Source organism: Camelus bactrianus, chromosome 12, assembly GCF_048773025.1.
Source record: "Camelus bactrianus isolate YW-2024 breed Bactrian camel chromosome 12, ASM4877302v1, whole genome shotgun sequence".
Classification (NCBI taxonomy): domain Eukaryota; kingdom Metazoa; phylum Chordata; class Mammalia; order Artiodactyla; family Camelidae; genus Camelus; species Camelus bactrianus.
Window position 1 is genome coordinate 48,457,785 of NC_133550.1, and position 17,667 is coordinate 48,475,451.

The 17,667-nt window shown below is 32.6% G+C and overlaps 1 protein-coding gene across 5 annotated transcripts in view; it reads right to left on the reverse strand.

Annotated features, from left to right (window-relative positions):
- Positions 1–17,667, reverse strand: part of METTL25 (methyltransferase like 25) — a 200,160-nt gene that overhangs the window by 148,081 nt on the left and 34,412 nt on the right. For all 5 annotated transcript variants that reach the window (XR_012510797.1, XR_012510796.1, XM_074375331.1 and 2 more), the window contains exons 6-9: positions 11,922–12,016; positions 10,117–10,146; positions 6,635–6,708; positions 4,777–4,870 (exon numbers count right to left, since the gene is read on the reverse strand). Coding sequence is in view for 3 of the 5 variants with exons in the window: in XM_074375331.1 (XP_074231432.1) it covers positions 4,777–4,870; positions 6,635–6,708; positions 10,117–10,146; positions 11,922–12,016 (293 nt within the window). In the remaining 2 variants the exon portion in view is untranslated. The remainder of the gene's footprint in view (positions 1–4,776; positions 4,871–6,634; positions 6,709–10,116; positions 10,147–11,921; positions 12,017–17,667) is intronic.

Below are 17,667 nucleotides of genomic sequence, written 5' to 3' on the forward strand. Positions count from 1 at the left end.
ATTGTGAGTGCAAGGGAAAAATTCTTGAAGGAAATTAAAAGTGCTACTCCAGTGAACACACAAATGATACAAAAATGAAACAGCCCTATTGCCGATATGGAGAAGATTTTAGTGGTCTGTATAGAAGATCAAACCAGCCACAAAATTCCCTTAAGTCAAAGCCTAATCCAAATCAGGGATCTAACTTTCTTCAATTCTACGAAGTTTGAGAGAGGTGAAGAAGCTGCAGAAGAGAAGTCTGAATCTAGCAGAGGTGGGTTCATGAGGTTTAGGGAAAGAAACAATTGCTATAATATAAAAGTGCAAGGTGAACAGCAAGTGCTGACATACAATCTACAGCAAGTTCTCCAGAAGATCTAGTTAAGATCATTAATGAAGGAGGCTCCACTTAAACAACAGACTTTCAACGTACACCAAAATGCCTTATAATGGAAAAAGATGCCATTTAGGACTTTCATAACTAGAGAGGAGAAGTCAATGCCTGGCTTCAAAGCTTCAAAAGATAGGCTAATTTTCTCATCAGTTAGCGGCTAATACAGCTCATGACTTTAGGTTGAAGCCAGCCTCATTTACCATTCCCCAAATCCTAGGGCCCTCAAGAATTACACTAAATCTGCTCTGCCTGTGCTCTACAAATGGAACAACAAAGCCTGGATGACAGCATATCTGTTTACAACATGGTTTACTGAGTATTTTAAGCCCACTGTTAAGACCTATGGCTCAGAAAAAAAAAGATTCTTTTTGAAGTATTATTGCTCATTGACAATGCACCTGGTCACTCAAGCGCTCAGGAGATATACAACAAGATTTGTGTTGTTTTCATGCTGCTAATACAACACCCATTCTGCAGCCCATGGGACAAGCAGCAATTTCGACTTTTAGGTCTTATTATTAAAAAAAAATATATAAAGCTATAGTTGCCATAGATAGTAATTCTCTGATGGATCTGGGCAAAGTAAACTGAGAACATTCTTGAAAAGATTTACTATTCTAGATGTCATTAAGAATGTTCATGATTCATGGGAAGAGGTCAAAATAACCTTAACAAGAGTTTGGAAGAAGCTGATTCCAGGCCTCACAGATACTTTGAGGGGTTCAAGACTTCAGTAGAGGAAGTAACTGCAGACGTGGTGGAAATAGCAAGAAAACTAGAACAAGAAGCGGAGTATAAAGATGTGACGCAATTGCTGCGATCTCATGATAAAAGCTTTCACAGATGTGGAGCTGCTTCTTATGGATGAGCAAAGAAAGTGATTTCTTGAGATCTACTCCTGGTGAAGATGCTGTGAAGACTCTTGAAATGAAAACAAAGGATTTAGAATATTACATAAATTCCATTGATGGAGCAGCAGTATGGTTTGACAGGATTGACTCCGATTTTGAAAGTTCTGTGGGTGAAATCTTCACAGGCAGAGTGAGTCACTCCTTTCCCTATGCCTCTATTGTACTTTATATATGTGTCTACTGTTGTAAGTTCATGTTACAATTACTTTTCTTCTTTTTTCATGGGTTATGTCTTAATTATCTTTGTAGCTTCAGAGTTTACTGCTATTGGCACACGGGAGATACTTCAGATTAAATATTTGCTGATAACTAAACGCTTTTACTCTCAAAGGTCTTGCTTTTGCTGGCCTGTTTTGGAGAAATATCTAAGGATTTTTTTGGAATTATCCTTTATCAACTTTCACTAAGGTTCTAATTTAGTGATTTTCAACTTTACCCATCCAACAGCACCCCCTTTCCATCAAATCACCAGTTTTATTGTTTTTATTTCATTTATAATAGCTTAAATAAACTTTTTCATTCATTTGAATAAATGCTGCAGGCCATGAAGAAAACATGAAATTTTAAAGACAATTTTGGAGGTTTTCTGAAATTTGGTGAGATACCAAAGTTTGGGACAGAAGGTAAAGGTTGAAAATGACAAATGCTCAAAGACAGTGACTTTCAGCTGGGGGTGATTTTGCCCCCTTCCCTGTCAGGGCATTTTTGACAATGTCTGGAGACTTTTAAAATATGATAAAATGTAATTTTTAAATGTAATTAAATGCAATCATTTTGATTGTTCACTAGGGTGCTACTGCTGACACCTAGTGGGTAGAGGCCAAGGATGCGGCTAACATCCTACAACGCACAGGACGGCCCCCACAACAATTAGCTAAATGCTAGTGCTGAGTTTGAGAAATTCTGCTCTAAGAGGAAATGTCCAATGCTGTCCTTCACAACTGACTACAGGAATTACGGACTAATATTTTAAGCTGTGTCTGAGCCACATATATCTAGCACACACAGTTCTTGTCTCCTTTGGAATGATGACTTGTCTGGGAATGTTCTTGGGTTTTCCACATGTTTAACAGGATTTCTTGTGACTAAGAATGTGTCAGGGCATGTTTGGAGATGTTCTAGGCACTTCACTTGCTTGCATAGTTTTGAATGTGAAGAGATGTACTTTAAGAGATCAGAAATACATCAATGTGTACACCACACTTTCAATTATATATAAAAGTTTGTTAATAAATGATTATGAGTTTAGTCAAAGATCTTTTAAATATTTTGGTATATTTAATATTTTAAATTTAAGTGGTTTTGATACTTTTTAATAATTAGAATTTCGTGAAAATTAATTCCATTTTATAAATAAAACTATTCATAGATCTCTTTTTACTGTGCTTGTGGTCAAAACTTTCATTTTAGCCCTGCTACTTCGTGATATGGGAGAAAAGTAATAGGATTCTGTTATTAGATCAGAAGTATGTCTGTGGTTTTAATAACTTATCCTATTTCCGGCCACTCTGGCCTGACAGACACAACTCTCTAAATTCCTCTCACTTAACATTAAAATAAACAAAAAAACCCAAACCATGTACTCACCTATCTGCTTCCTCTCGCCCCACTACCTCTTAAATGCCTTATTATGTCCTATACCTTCCTCCCTTGCCAGCTTGGGCTTCTTGTTCCTTTTCCTCATCTATTTTATTTGACATATGTTTTTAATGAGTGTAAATAGTATTAAGAGAAAAATCAGTGGGGCACTGTTATTGCCCTTACTAGCTAGTAAAAGTAGCTTAAAAATCATTTAAGACTGATTTTTCATGGTGATACTTATCTATATTAGCCTTTTTTCCTTTTGTTTTTAATTTCACATTTCCATGTAGTGGTGGTTAACATTTGAGGTTCTGATGAAAGCTGAGTCTGTGTTCAAGTTCCAGCTCTACCAGCTGCATGCTCTCTGACCCTGGGAAAATGACTTGCCTTTTTCTGAGCCCCTCTTTCTAGATCATTACACTAGGAATAACGATAGTATTTACCACAGGTGTTTTTGTGAAGAGTAAATGAGATAATGTTATGATGTTCTTAGCATAAGAACTATATCACATAGTAAGTGCTTAGTAAATATTAGCTATTATTAATATTTGAATCAGTAATATAATAAGCATATTAAGAAACATTTATTATGATTATTATTAGAAACAAACCTGGAAAAAGAAAGCCAGCAGGAAAAATAAGTAACATTCTTTCTGGATTTTTACTATTTGGTTTTTGGCAAAGGATAATATATTATTAGTTTTTGGCAAAGGATGAACACATCATTAGTTTAAGTAAAAACTTAGCTCTCTAATTGTAAAAATTATGCTTAGGTTTGTGATCTTGATATTAAATGTAAGACACAGAATTGAGACACAAAATAAATATATGTACTCATTAAGACTAATTGGAAGGAAAACAAATCTGATTAAAAATATTTTTAAAAGACAAATAAAATAACTAGGATAACAGTGTCTATTTGTATTTATTTATGCAAGACTAGAAGGATCTTCGTTTTGGTGACTAAATAAAAATATTTACAGGAGTCATATCAATTGCATTATTATAAGTAGTACATATACAAATATCAGAATAATAAAAACTAGCATATTTAGTTAGCACTTACTGTGTACAAACATTGTTTTTAGAATTTTATGTATATTACCTCATTTAATCGTTCTTAAATCATATGAATTAGGAATGCTTTTTAATAGCCATTTTATAGGGGAAGAAACTGATTAGTACCAGTCTAATTGCTTTAAGTAATAAAACAACTGGGGACTAAATGGGTAATTGGTACAATATAACTTAAGCATATCTGTGTAACTTTTCTCTTTCAAGAAATATATTTCATTCCTTTAACCACCTATTTTATTCTTTATTTCAATTTATAATCAATTCAAAATACCAAAGTGATCTAGGTTCAACTTAATATTTTAGCTAACAACTCATCTGAATCATGTCGAGAGTTGCTTTTCTTCTGTGTTAGAATATTTATTACCACTAGTCCATCAGTTTACCTTTTTGTCTTCAACAACATGTTCTCAATTATTAGCTTGGGCCTCCTATTATGTTATCACTTCCCAGGATTTTCCCATTCAAAGGCTTTTTGAATTGAAGATTTTTCATTTTAATTAGTTATACAATCTTTAAATAAATGCAGTTTAAAACCTTATCTCCTGTTCTACTTAAAATTCCCATTTGTTCTGTTATCTTGTTTTTTCAAGTCTATTGTGACTTAAGAATTGGCACAATTTTTACCTGAAAAACCTAAAATAGGAATCACTCTGGAGGTAAATGACAGCAAACCATCCATACTGACAGGAAAGGTGAATTGGAATAAAGGTGACTGAAGTTCGGTTTCACAAATAAGAGAAAAGTGCAAGGCAAATAATTTTTGTATTATCTCAATTCAAAATCCCACAGAAGTCTTCTTGTTTCTTATAAAGCAATGGGTAATCATATACCAACCTTGGACTCATCTAATCCAAGCTTCTTTAGAGACTTTTTGACATAATCCAGAAAGGAAGAGGATTTGGCGTAAATTTTACCAACATGCCGATCACTGAAAAACAAAATTGAATCACTTTTTAGTTTTTCCAATTTAAATTATAGATCATTTAAAATTCAATCATAAAATGTTTTTAAATACCTTCTATGTACATGACACAAGCTCCACATGTGAGAAAAATGTAGCAATATTTTTGTGAACAGTTTTAACTTATATATTATAAAAATATTCAAGATCTGCTTTTGAGAATTCCTTTAACATACAATAGTGGAAGACAATACTATGAGAGAGAAGTTGTAAACTTATAATATTAAAAAAGCTGCATTTTTAAAGGGAACTCTAGGTCTTTCAAAAGTTTCCACTGTGCTACAAAACACATTTTAATTTTACTGAAAGAAAGAGGAAATGTAAAGAGACAGCAGCTGAGTATAAAACACTAGATAATGTCAAGATATGCCAAAGGGATGAGTAAGAAGAAAAACACTTCAAAAAGGCAGATGAGTGTTCAGAGTAGGAAAAAGAAACTTAAGAGAAATGCAGCTTAATGGAAGACAATGAGGAAGAGAGTTTGGGAAAAAAACAATGATCAACATGGTCAAATGTGGCTGAAAGGTCAATGAGGCTCTGGAATGAAGTAAGTTTTATCATAAATAATATCTACTGAGTAATACAGGCAGACAAGAATGTGGAGGGTTGGAGAGATCTGAAAAGAAAGGTTCAGAGAAGACTGTATGTAGATGATTTTAAATGGTCATTAAGAGAACAACAAACATATTAATGAAAAGATTCCAGGTCTTAAAGGAATACTTGAGGGGATATGAATTTGCACAATTTTGTGACTTTTTTCCAGCAAGGTTACCATCTTGGGGTGACCTCAGAAAAGGAAGATAGTTTTTGGGAAACTATGAGAAATTCACTTTAAGACATTGTGAAGATTAATATATAAATATATTAGTATCTAAAGAGAATGCAGACTGGGATACAAATTTGGGAGTTATCTACATAGAAATGACAACTGAAACCACCTCTATATACAGAGATATTTGTATGTCATAATTTCTTTCATTAAAAAATGGATTATTTTTTCTTACAAAGAAATTATACCTTATCTGAAAATAGCTCCTATCTCTGTTAAGTGTGGATTCGTTTTTGAGAATTTGAAAATTGCCCTATTTTAATTTGAAGAGTAATCCTATTACAACCAAATGGCTATCAGAATCCTAAAATTACAATCAGTAAGAAGACATTCATGAAACTTGAAGGGATTTTCAATGGATGATTGAGTACAGGAGCTGCTGAACCAATATTATGAAAAATTCTGCCACCCCTTGCCTCTCTGTATAAGAAGTCACTATCTGGGTAAAACAGAAACAAAACAAAACATATGCAGGGCTACTATTCCACCAGTAGAGACATGAATGGCCACAATGGCTGTTTAGGATTGATACCTGATCTAATTAGCTAAGTGGTTATGAAATATTTTAAATATAACTCCTGCTTATATTAAAATATTATATTCACTGAGTTACTTATATATATATATTTCAGTACTTCTCAAATTCTAAAGTACATTTTATATATATCACTTTATCATCACAATAACCTTTCAGGACAAAAGGGAATCATTAGAGCCTTCACTTTAATAACGATTAACCTAAGGTACAGTTGCTGCATATTTCTTTGTTATTTCCTGATGATGCTCAAATTCAAAGCTGCTTCTACCAGTAACAGTGACCCTGAACAAAGTCACCTGAAAACTAAAAGACTTTTCACTTACAATGCAGGATTGTTATTCTTATTGAAATAAAATTCTTATACCATTTGGTGATGCCGTAGCAGTCTTTAATGATATCCTGCAGGACAGCACGATAGAAAAGGGACTCAGTAGGCAGCTGAAAAAAAACGTAGAGATACGTGAGCACAAGAAGCAAACAAAAACAGAAATCAGATCAATCCCTGAGAGTCAAGACCATAAGTGAATGTTACAATGCTGACTTTGTTGCTAAACACAGGAGATAATTTTATAATTTTTCTAAATTAAAATGTACTGAGGCTAATTCTCATTGAGAAAGTAATTCTGCAAGAAAATAGAAGAAACTAGAAAAAAAGTAGTAGTGAATGAGGAAGAAAAGGCATAATTAAAGAAAAATTAGCTAATGTCCCAAATGCAGATAAAACATAAAAACATAGAAATAAATTTTCACAACTAGCCAAGTCGGCTCTATACATGAGAACAGATAGGTAGGATATGTGCAAACAAGAAGAGAATGTGGGTCTGCCCTAATGGTGATGGATTAGAGACAGTATTACCTGGGATTCACACCAGAGAGAAAAGGTACTACCCCAAGTAAGGACATACTGAAAAGATGTCTGAGGCCTAACACAGCATTGCCTACTACAGAGTTGAAAAGAAGGGCTTTGGAGAGGACATGAGCTCAGAGACTGAAGTCTAGGCAAGGCTCCACTTCCTGGGAAAAAAAGAGGTGGGAAATGTCCATGAAGGTGCAGAAGTTTTTGAAAGGAAAGAAGGAATGGCTGAAGAGAAGGACTCTAATGAAGCATAATAGTTTCAAAGAAGTAGAAGGTGAAAAAAGGACTATACAGAAAAGAGAGCTTCATTGTAGCAAATACAACTCCTTGACTTGAAATAAAATCTCTGACTTCTAAATTTTCGTTTCGTGAAGATGTCTCCAAAACATTTCATTCAGAATTTCCCCTCTCGGGATATATTTTTCATTTGACTTTTTTTTATCTTAAGTAATTCTTTTCCATAATATCCCAAATCTCTATTTTACCATCTGTCCCCCACGTCCCCCGAAATCCTATCAGTTCTCTCACAAAAATGCTGAAATCTCTTTTCATATATTAACACTTACTTCTATATTGTTCTATTGAAATTCAAGGTATTTTGGGAAATATATTATTACATGAAGTGCAATATTAATATTATAAATGGCTTACAAAGTTCTTAACTTATTATTTGATTAGTTATAATAGATATGAACTTTAATTTTATGGGAAATGCATGTGAAACTCCTAAAAATAGTCGAGTTGTTATTTGAACTGAGGAAGCCTGGCTCTGATGTCCCAGTAGCAAACCATGATGTTATTTTGCCTCTCTGACACTTTGGCAGGGAAGGGGTGTCGTTAATCTTTTTATTACATACTTTCATTTAGGAAAGAAGAGAAAAAACTTCTAAAAATAAAGCTCTCCTTTTCCATGTCTTTGAGAAAAAAATACATAAAATAAGTTTAGAAATAAATGTGTATTTATATTGTACTAATTGTAGAGAGACCACAAAAAAAAAAGACCAAGAAATGTGTTTTAAGCAAGAGAACATACAAAAATGGAATGCAGAGAGGAATACAAACACAACAGAATAAAGCATCATTCCCAAGTTACCCTGAGTAAATAAGAGCTTTACAGCTGTTTCCTAAGACAAAGGAAAGAGAGCTATGAAGTGCTGTCGAATGCACACTCCTGGAATAATCAGGACTATCCATCCTGGTAAATACAGATGGAGATAAGTGGGAAAGAAGTCAGCATCTCTCAAGCAGCCTGTGCCTGACTACTCCAGGAATAAACGAGACGTAACTCCAAGAGTTTACTTTCTTTCCTTCACAAGTGATAGATCAATTTAACATTTTAATGCATTTTAAATGGGAGGGAGTAGAAAGAGTACAGCCTTAAAGTATATCTATTAGACATGCATTTTACAGGTCTAGTGAAGACAGCACTAAGCTGGAAGTCAGAACTCTGCAACAAATTAACTGAGCTAGAACTCACTGTTAAACTGTGTATCATATTCTTATGTAAGTTTAGGGAATATCCAACTCATAAGATAGGCATAACCATAAGCTAACACTTGGGAAATTGAAAAACAGATCACAAATGCATTGGGGCATTATTATGATAACAGCTCTTTCCTCTTCCAGACCCCTAAGGAACCATTAAGTTGATCTGCACTATGGTAGCTAAAAGCTTGGGCTACAGAGTCAGAGATTCAAATCCCAGCGTTCACTACTTAATTTCCTCATGTGTATCATGGGATATACTTCCTATCGCATAGGCTATGTTTGTGGTACTTTAACTGATGAAGAAAACTTTGAACAGTACTTTGGTAAGCACTGTGGTAAATTAGATATTATTTTCATGATCATAATTATTAACCACATATAACAGCAATAACAGTTGACATTTATTGAGCACTTACTATGTGACAGATACTGTTTTAAGCATTTTACATCTTTCAGTCACTGAATCCTTGCAAAACTCTATGAGGAAAGTATTATTGTTACTTTTATTACTATTGCCATTATTTGTATTTTATAGATAAAGAAAGTAAGCTATGGAGAAATCATGACATGCGTCCAAGGTCACTAAACCAGTAACTAATGAAGACAGGATACAATCCAGCAGTTTGAGACTAAAGCCTATACACTTAAACAATATGCTCCAAAGCCTTTAAAAAATCAATTTTTATTAATTTTTAGGTCAGAACAATGGATACTTAAATATACACACACACACAAAGTTCTAAACATGATGTCTGGCCCGAGTAAGCACTCTGTAAATGATACTTGTTGCTACTATTTTTAAAAATTCAAACTGACATACTAATGCTCTCTGAAAAGAAGCAAAAGAGAGATTTCTAAAATTTAGGTCCAACAAGAAAACTCTAATAAAAAATTTTTTTAAATCTCTCAAAAAACTTCATTAAACCTCTATTTAAAAAACTCTAAAATTCCTAATATGTTTCATGAATCATAAAGTAGAGGACACGGCAATTACATGAATACCTGGGGGATATATTTAACATGTTTATATGTGGAAACCCATTTGGCTGTTGCAACTAATGACTAATGAAGTCAATAAAGAAAAAAGTTAAAAAACAACCAACTGAAATGTCTGTTCTGGACTATAGTTAAAAAATAAATTGAAGGCTATACCTTGTTTATCTTTTTTTGAACTAAGCCCATAAAAGCCTACAGTCAGTGACCGCATTCTTTAGAAATATTTATAGACTATTTAATGTAATATGAAGAAATGAGACAGCAGTACAAGAGTATACTGTGGAAGTTTTTCTAAAAGTTCAATATACTTTTCCTGAAAGCTCACTTCCCTTTTAAAAGTAAACTTACAGAAAATGTATAAATTTGAATATGAAGAAGTGACAAGAAGAGGTGATATTTATTAAAATACATCAGGTTTTAAGTTCATCAGCAGGTCAAGTATGAAGAGTACTTTGGGAAAAACTATCACATTCATCAACTGGATTAGAGTAAACACTCTTACTTACCCCTTGGCCAACTGCAACGCGTTCCAATGCCTTTAAGGAGGAAAAAAATAAGACAAAGACTGCTGATATATTTAGTCTTATCTTATAAGACTTATAAACACACTATATAAGGGCTTATAAAAGTGACATTTAAAAAGATAAATTAAGTGACAACATATAAGTTTATATACTTAAAAGTGTTAATATCATTAAGGAATGTTAACTGGTCCACTTGTATAATTTAGGACTGATGTATGGGTATATGTCATATACACACCCCAACTCTACACACTCCTTGAGTTTTAGAAGGAATTAGAAAGTAAGAAAGAAACAAAATGATACATTCTTGGCTCACTTTTATTGTAGCTAAAATAATCAAATAAATCCAAAGTTATTAGTGTGTATATATACACATATAAATGTATTTATATACTATTTTTAACCTATTTTCTTCCAATTTTTAATAAATATAATTTCATCTTTTATTAAACAAGATTACATTGAACACATTATAGTTGAAAGTTTAGAAAAGTACTTATATTTTTGGTCTGTATGGTCTGCATTTTTGTTTTGTGGATATAGTATGCCTTTATTTCTAAGGATTTTATTTATTTTATTTTATTTTATCTTATCTTATTTTATTTTATTTTATTTTGGAGAGTACCCATTTCCTCCAAGTTGCTTCTTTTCTATTTGTTTATCTGATCTCTATTCTTCCATGTTAGACTTCCTTAGACAACTAGTGGTTCTTGGCTGTCTGCTGACAATTAAAATGTGGGTATCATAAATGCAACTGGAAACATTGTGCTTATGAGTGAAGACTATTAATTAATTGTGGGCCTCACCACAAAAGTCCTGTTTCATTGTGAAATCCCTCACGCCAATATCTTTAGTCTTTTCTCTTAGGTTAGTCAGATTCCCTACAAAAGACTATTTCTATTTCTTGCCTAGGGTTTATAAACTGCCAGCAATCTAAGAACAAAGTCATTCCAAGAATGACCTGCCATTCTAACAAGATCCTAAACGAGTATCATTTACAAATAAATAAAAGAACAAGGCAAATTCCCAGAAAAGCATTTAAGAGGACTTACAAAAGGGAATCATTGTTTGTGCATAAGTAGATTTTTAAGTTAATTCTCAGATACATGACCGAGAATACTGGCACACTATTTTTTATATTGCTGTGTTACTGGCATAGAAATGATGGACCCATAATTAATCTTGGTGTTGGACATTAAAGACACCATTTTAAAAACTATATTTTAAATTAATGATGACAAAAGTCCATTCACCTCCTTTCACTTGAACCTGCTCCTTTTTAAACCAACGGAAAAGACCATGGGCTAAACTGTTCTAGATCTAAGGAGACTAACTTAATCAGGCACTTTAAATAAAGGTGCACTAAATAGCTAATTCATATCCCAGGTAGCTTAATAATATTTTTCCTATTTTATAAAAAAACAGGAAACCAAATGATCTGCTAAAAAAACACACACAAACATACCATAGAGCTGTGGATAAAGCACTGAAGTAATTCTTTGTTTAAGATGTGGTTGTTGGTACATTTTATATGATAATTAAAGTAATTATATGTAAGAAGTTAAGTAGTATAATGTAGAATTATAGTATGACTATAAATTGTTACCACAGTGCATATAGAGTGAATGATGTTGGAAGGGCAAGTCATTTTTGCCTCATACTTTGCACAAAAGCATTAATGGTGCTCTAAAAAATTTGGCATTTAATACAGCCAAAAAATAAATAAATAAATTCTGCAACATCTGGATAAAACTCTCAGTCTAGAAGAAAAATAGTAATAATCGTACCAAACATGCTGACATTCTGGCATTACGACCACAGAACCATCTTTCTTCCTTTAAATAGTGGCACATTGGAAATCCCCACTTTTCTTGGGTATATTCTGCAGATGGGGAAAAAACATGGATTATTTAAATAAAATTCTTCCTTTTTTAGATAAAGTAAATAATATATTGAGAAAGCAAATCAGTCACTGAGAAAGTCAAACAGTAGTTAAACATGGAAGTGGTAATGTTTAATAGTTCATTCTCATATGCTAATTGAAAGCATATTAATATTATGAAAATGGCATTTTCTCAAAAACAGCTGCTTTGTATTTAAGCTCCAGGTGTGACAGCAACCAACTTGCCAAAATTATTTCTCAAAGACTTAGCAAAAAGCAATTTAAAATGGAAATACTTTTCATATTCAGTGTAACTACAGCAGGTAAGTAATGAGATAACTGGTCATTTACTGCTGACCTGATTTTCTAATAAAATGATTTATTAAATGTGACATTTGGCAGTTTATAATAGAACAATATTAATTTCATTCCTAACAACGTTGAAGCATCAATTTTTTTCCCACGATGTTCACTTTTCAGAAAAAGAACAGCTGTGTGGGCTTTTCTTTCTTCATTATATTAACAGGCTGTAATATTTTCAACTGTGATTCAATTTGGCTCAAATGCATTTATGGCTCAAGTATCAATAACAAACAAAAGCAACATTCATTGCTTAATCATGCATACCTGCTGCTCAACTCACTTATAGATTTACACATGTAATTTGCTGATTTTTAACCCCTTAAGTACAACTATTAATTTACACAGGGTTTTTGAAAAGGGAAAAAAAATTCTAATTTTCTATTATAAAATTATGATTTAATTTTATTAATTAATTTTAATATACAATTAAAATTTAATATAGAATTACTAAAATTAGAAAATTCTGTTCTAATTTTAAATTAAAGCCTGGAAAATAAGAGCTTAAGTTTAATCAAAAATCTGACAATTAAATATAAATATAAATTTTCTATTTGGTTAAAAAGTAAAGCAGAACTCAAAAACAAGAAAATGCTTTAAAAGAAAATATTGTTGAGGTAGATTCCACTAAATAAACTTCTGTGCTATGAAAGATCAGATGACTTGATTAAAATAGAGAAAATTTAAATTTTGTGCAGATATAAGCCTGTGATAGTGATTTCTTTCAGGTATTAAATTAAGATTTATAACATCTTACTGATAATCAGATGGAAGATATGGACCTTGTCCCAGGTATATAAATAATAATAATGCTAGTATTTATACAGCACTTAATATTTTAGGCACTATTATAAATGCCTTAAATATATTAACTAGCTTTAAATGTTAACAGCTTTAAATTCATTAACTAGTCCCCACAGCAATAGTATACCTATTGTATACTATTATTCTCATGTTTCAGATAGAGAAACTGAGCACAGGGAAGTTAAGAAAACTGCCTAAGTTGCAAATCCCTCACATGGCTGAGCTGGAATTTAAGCCCAGGCAGTCTGACTCCAGAGGCCATGTTCTTAACCACCAGGCTACATAAACAACTTCACCTAAAACTGCACGGGAATCAGGGAGCCTGCAGTCCTGGTAAACTGCTATTGCCTCCGACTGTTCTTATCTAAAGTATGTTAGCTTTTGGACTTTTATAACTGCTTCCTAACTAGTCTCTCTGTCTCTGATCAAGCTCCATGCCAACCTATCTTCTATTATGCCAAAAATACTACTTTTCAGAAATGTAAGTGAAATGTATGCAACTTTTTTGCATTAAACACTCAAAAATATTTTTCATGGAACAAAGTATACTTTGTCTTCCACTAAATAATACTCAGGTCTCAGTACAGCACTCATGGCTGTCATAATCCAGTCCTAATTTGTTTCTTTAGTCATGCTTTCTTATTTTTAAGAAAAGTTTATTATTTTTTTTATTGTTCATTTTTCATATTTTCACCCTCATGCCCAACTTAGTCTCTGCCATATATCCATGTGGACTTGCCTTACTCAGAACAAACACAGTTTCTGCCTCTTTGCCTCTTGTCCACAAAGTTTTCAAAGTGTCCTTCCCTAACTCATTTATCTTTTTGAATGAGGATCAAATGTCTTCTTTTTCAGAAAGCTTTCCTTTATCCCTCAGTTATGAAAAATTAGTCTCTCTTTTAGTCTTAATAGCATTTGGTTTATACATCCATCACTCATTGCTTCTTTCATACTTTTTTTCAATAATTCATATTCATGGTTGGTTAAGATCTATAGGTCATGAATATATCATTCTCAGACATGCATGGAAGTTCTGTGTAACTGCTTCTGAATTCCTCACTAGATCATGAGCTCCCTAAGGGGACAGAGAGTACCTCACTTATCTTACATCCTCAGTGCCTACTATAGAACTATGTCGAATTGAATCAACATGTCCTCATTCTATTTTGAAAATATACGCTTTAAAAATTTATTTAGCCATAAATGAAACCTGATATATAATTTTATCTAGGAAAAATAAACAGGTATTATGCCATAGAGACACAAATTTTTATCACCTGAGTTAATAATCTCAACTTATATTACACCTTCATATATAGAGGGTTTTAGAATATTTTATTTAAAACCACAATGACCGTTATTGAAAGACAGGCAAAAAAGATAGGAAAATATATACATAAAGTAAGTGATTTTTGAAAAGTTTTATTTTTATCTCCACATTCCTCCCCTGTTCAGTTTTTCTCCTGCTTATAACCTGATGTTATATATCTATTTATTTACTTTTTTATTACTTGATGCCTTCTTATCAGAATGTAAGTCTAGTGAGGACAGGGGCTTTGTTTTGGTCAATCATGTATCCCTGTGCCCTAGAATAGCGACTAGCATGTGTCAGGTACCCAATTAATACTTCTTATATGAAGGGGAAAAAAAATCCCAAAATTACGAGGAATAAATCAAACTAAAACTGGGCAAGATTAACATAAATACCTCAAACAACAACCAAATAAATAAAGAGATAATTTATGTTACAAAGAGGAAAAACATATCATAAAGACATAATTTCTTGCCATAATGATGTTTAAGTTTAATGTATGTCAATTAAAATCCCAACAGGTTTTTTTAACGGATTTTAAAAATCTGATTCTAAAACCCATCTGACACACAAATCATCAAAATCAGCTTTTACTGAATTTGGTCAACAATGTTTATTATGATCCAAACATTATTAAGAAAATGAGATAATTTAAAAATCATTCTTCTTAAGTATAAAACATTTTGCAATTTTCATATGAATTTGCATTGTAACGTACACTTTAATCCCAAAAGAAAGAGTCAAACTTTTCTACCTAAATTTATTAAATGGTTGATGTGATCAGCATTTCAATTCTCCTCTTCCAGATCTCTTGATAAATAAAATATTCCATCTTCAAATTTTAAAATGGTTCTAAATTGTTAATATTAAATAAGCACTTTAATATTAATTATCTCCTTTCCTGAAAGATGGCCTGTGCCTTCCACAGTAGACACATGATAAAGAGCTCTAGCAAAATATGAAACAGAAGCCTTATTGCTTGACTTTCCCATCTGGCACTGTTCACCGTGTAGTACTGTTCACACTAAATGTCCTGGCTTCCATTCCATCAGCAGAAATACTTGCTCAACCATAAAGAGCAACATTTTCCTAGCATCAACAAGATAACTCCTTAAAAGATAACATTCTTTTTTGATCTTGTAAGGGGCCAGATTACCCGTAGATCTGGATTGTGTAAACTGCCCATAATATGTCATTTAATGTACAGCCCCATCTCAAAAAAGTTATATTACTGTGCTTTGACTTCCAATGGGAGGAAGAGTTGTTGGAGCTCTCTGAGATGCTCTTCCTGGGTTATAATTAATCTGGCTTGAATAAAATTTTCCATTTCTTTCTTGGATAGACTGATTGATTTTTCATTGACACTCTTCAGCAGTAATAATGAATATAAATAAACTAAAGAATATAATAAACTGAAGAATTCAAAACAGTACAACGAGAAGAGGAATAAGTAGATAATTTAAAAGTAGGCCAATTCTAAAAATTGATCTACTCTCTTAAAATGATTGGAATAAATATGGGTATAAAAATGTGGTAATTTAAAAATATAAAATTTATGTGTAGTTCTCAATAAAGATTCAAGTTGTAAAGCAGGTACAGAGAGATCCTAGAATTCAAGACTTTTAAAGAAAATCACAGCAGGATAATCACATATTCACATAAATTAACTGATTCTATAATATGAGGGAACATACTGGTGGTCCTCTCTGCCTTCACCAGAAAGTTCACATAAATTAACTGATTCTATAATATGAGGGAACATACTGGTCCTCTCTGCCTTCACCAGAAAGTATCCTCAATTAAAGTCACTGAGATATATATCCCATGCATGGTCTTTTGCTTCAGAGAATACTCTAAAGGAGCATAGCTGGTTAGCCAAAGGTAAAAGAGTAACTTATTATTTCTCATTTGTTTCTCTCTAGACAACACCAGGCATAGCCCTATTTATATCATTTTTTTTCTGCTTCTCATCTCTACTTGTGGCTCCATTATGTAACCAATGTACTAATATTTCACTTACCCTTTGGTTAAAAGTGCAGCTGGAAGTATAATCTCAAGGGAATATATAAACTACAGTATATATACAAAAGAAAATAAACACCCATTTACAAATGCATATATTGCTTTAATAGAATCGTACCTACATTCAAACACTGTTTCTGAATGAATCAGTCTGGATACTACTGTCTTGGTATTTTTATGCATGACTATAAGAATGGCAAGTTCAGGTACTGAGAGAAAAACACTGCGTTGGTCTGGCAAACACTGTGACAGCAGCTCCCCAATGGTGCTCCTCACTGTGCATGGCAAATTTCCTCTGCTGCTCTCGATCCACCCTTTATAGTCAAGACTGGAGTCTTGATAAAAGAGTTTACAACTGAGACACATGGAATATCTGAAACATTAAGTCAATGAGACAATCTTTACACTACTATTATAAAGCATGTTGCAACTTCATTCCTATGAAAATTTTGCTCCTTTTGCCAGACTGATGGTGAAGATAACTTAGATAATTTGCTTATAATGTATTTACCATGGGGAAAAAGAAATGTGAGAATACAATATTTATAGCAACATAATTTTCAAGATAATTTGCTGTACAGTATACAAATCCAAATTTGTATACAAAACTAGTAAAATGTAAACTAGTTTTTTTTTAAAGCCTGTTTGATTGTAAACTTTCCAATAAAATTTTCTATCAGCTTTGATTTCATATAACTTTATATTTGGAGCATATACTATTTCTCTTTACTACTTCTTTTAAGTGGATATATTAATTTTTTAATTTTAGGTTTAATTACATTCATGACTTCCTTATTTAACATGAACACAGGGAGAATTTGTTTTACGCTGAGTATAATCTACATGAGCTTCTAAAATCACTTTCTATTAGTCATGAAAACCATTAAAGAAAGGGGAAATGTATTAAAACTCCATGTCTAACTACTTCTAGGCAGCAAGCAGATGCCCTATGGCAAAAGTAAAACTCAGTGCCAATACTCTAGAAAATGCACAACTGACTGAAGACCAGACACAGCTGTCTGTGTGAGGTAACTGCACAGACTGCCAAGTACATCTAGAAATCTCTGCATTCACTCCATATTAATTGGCAAGAATTTTCCTGAGACATAAGCCCAAATGAACAGTGAGAAATAATGTGATATTGTAACAAAAG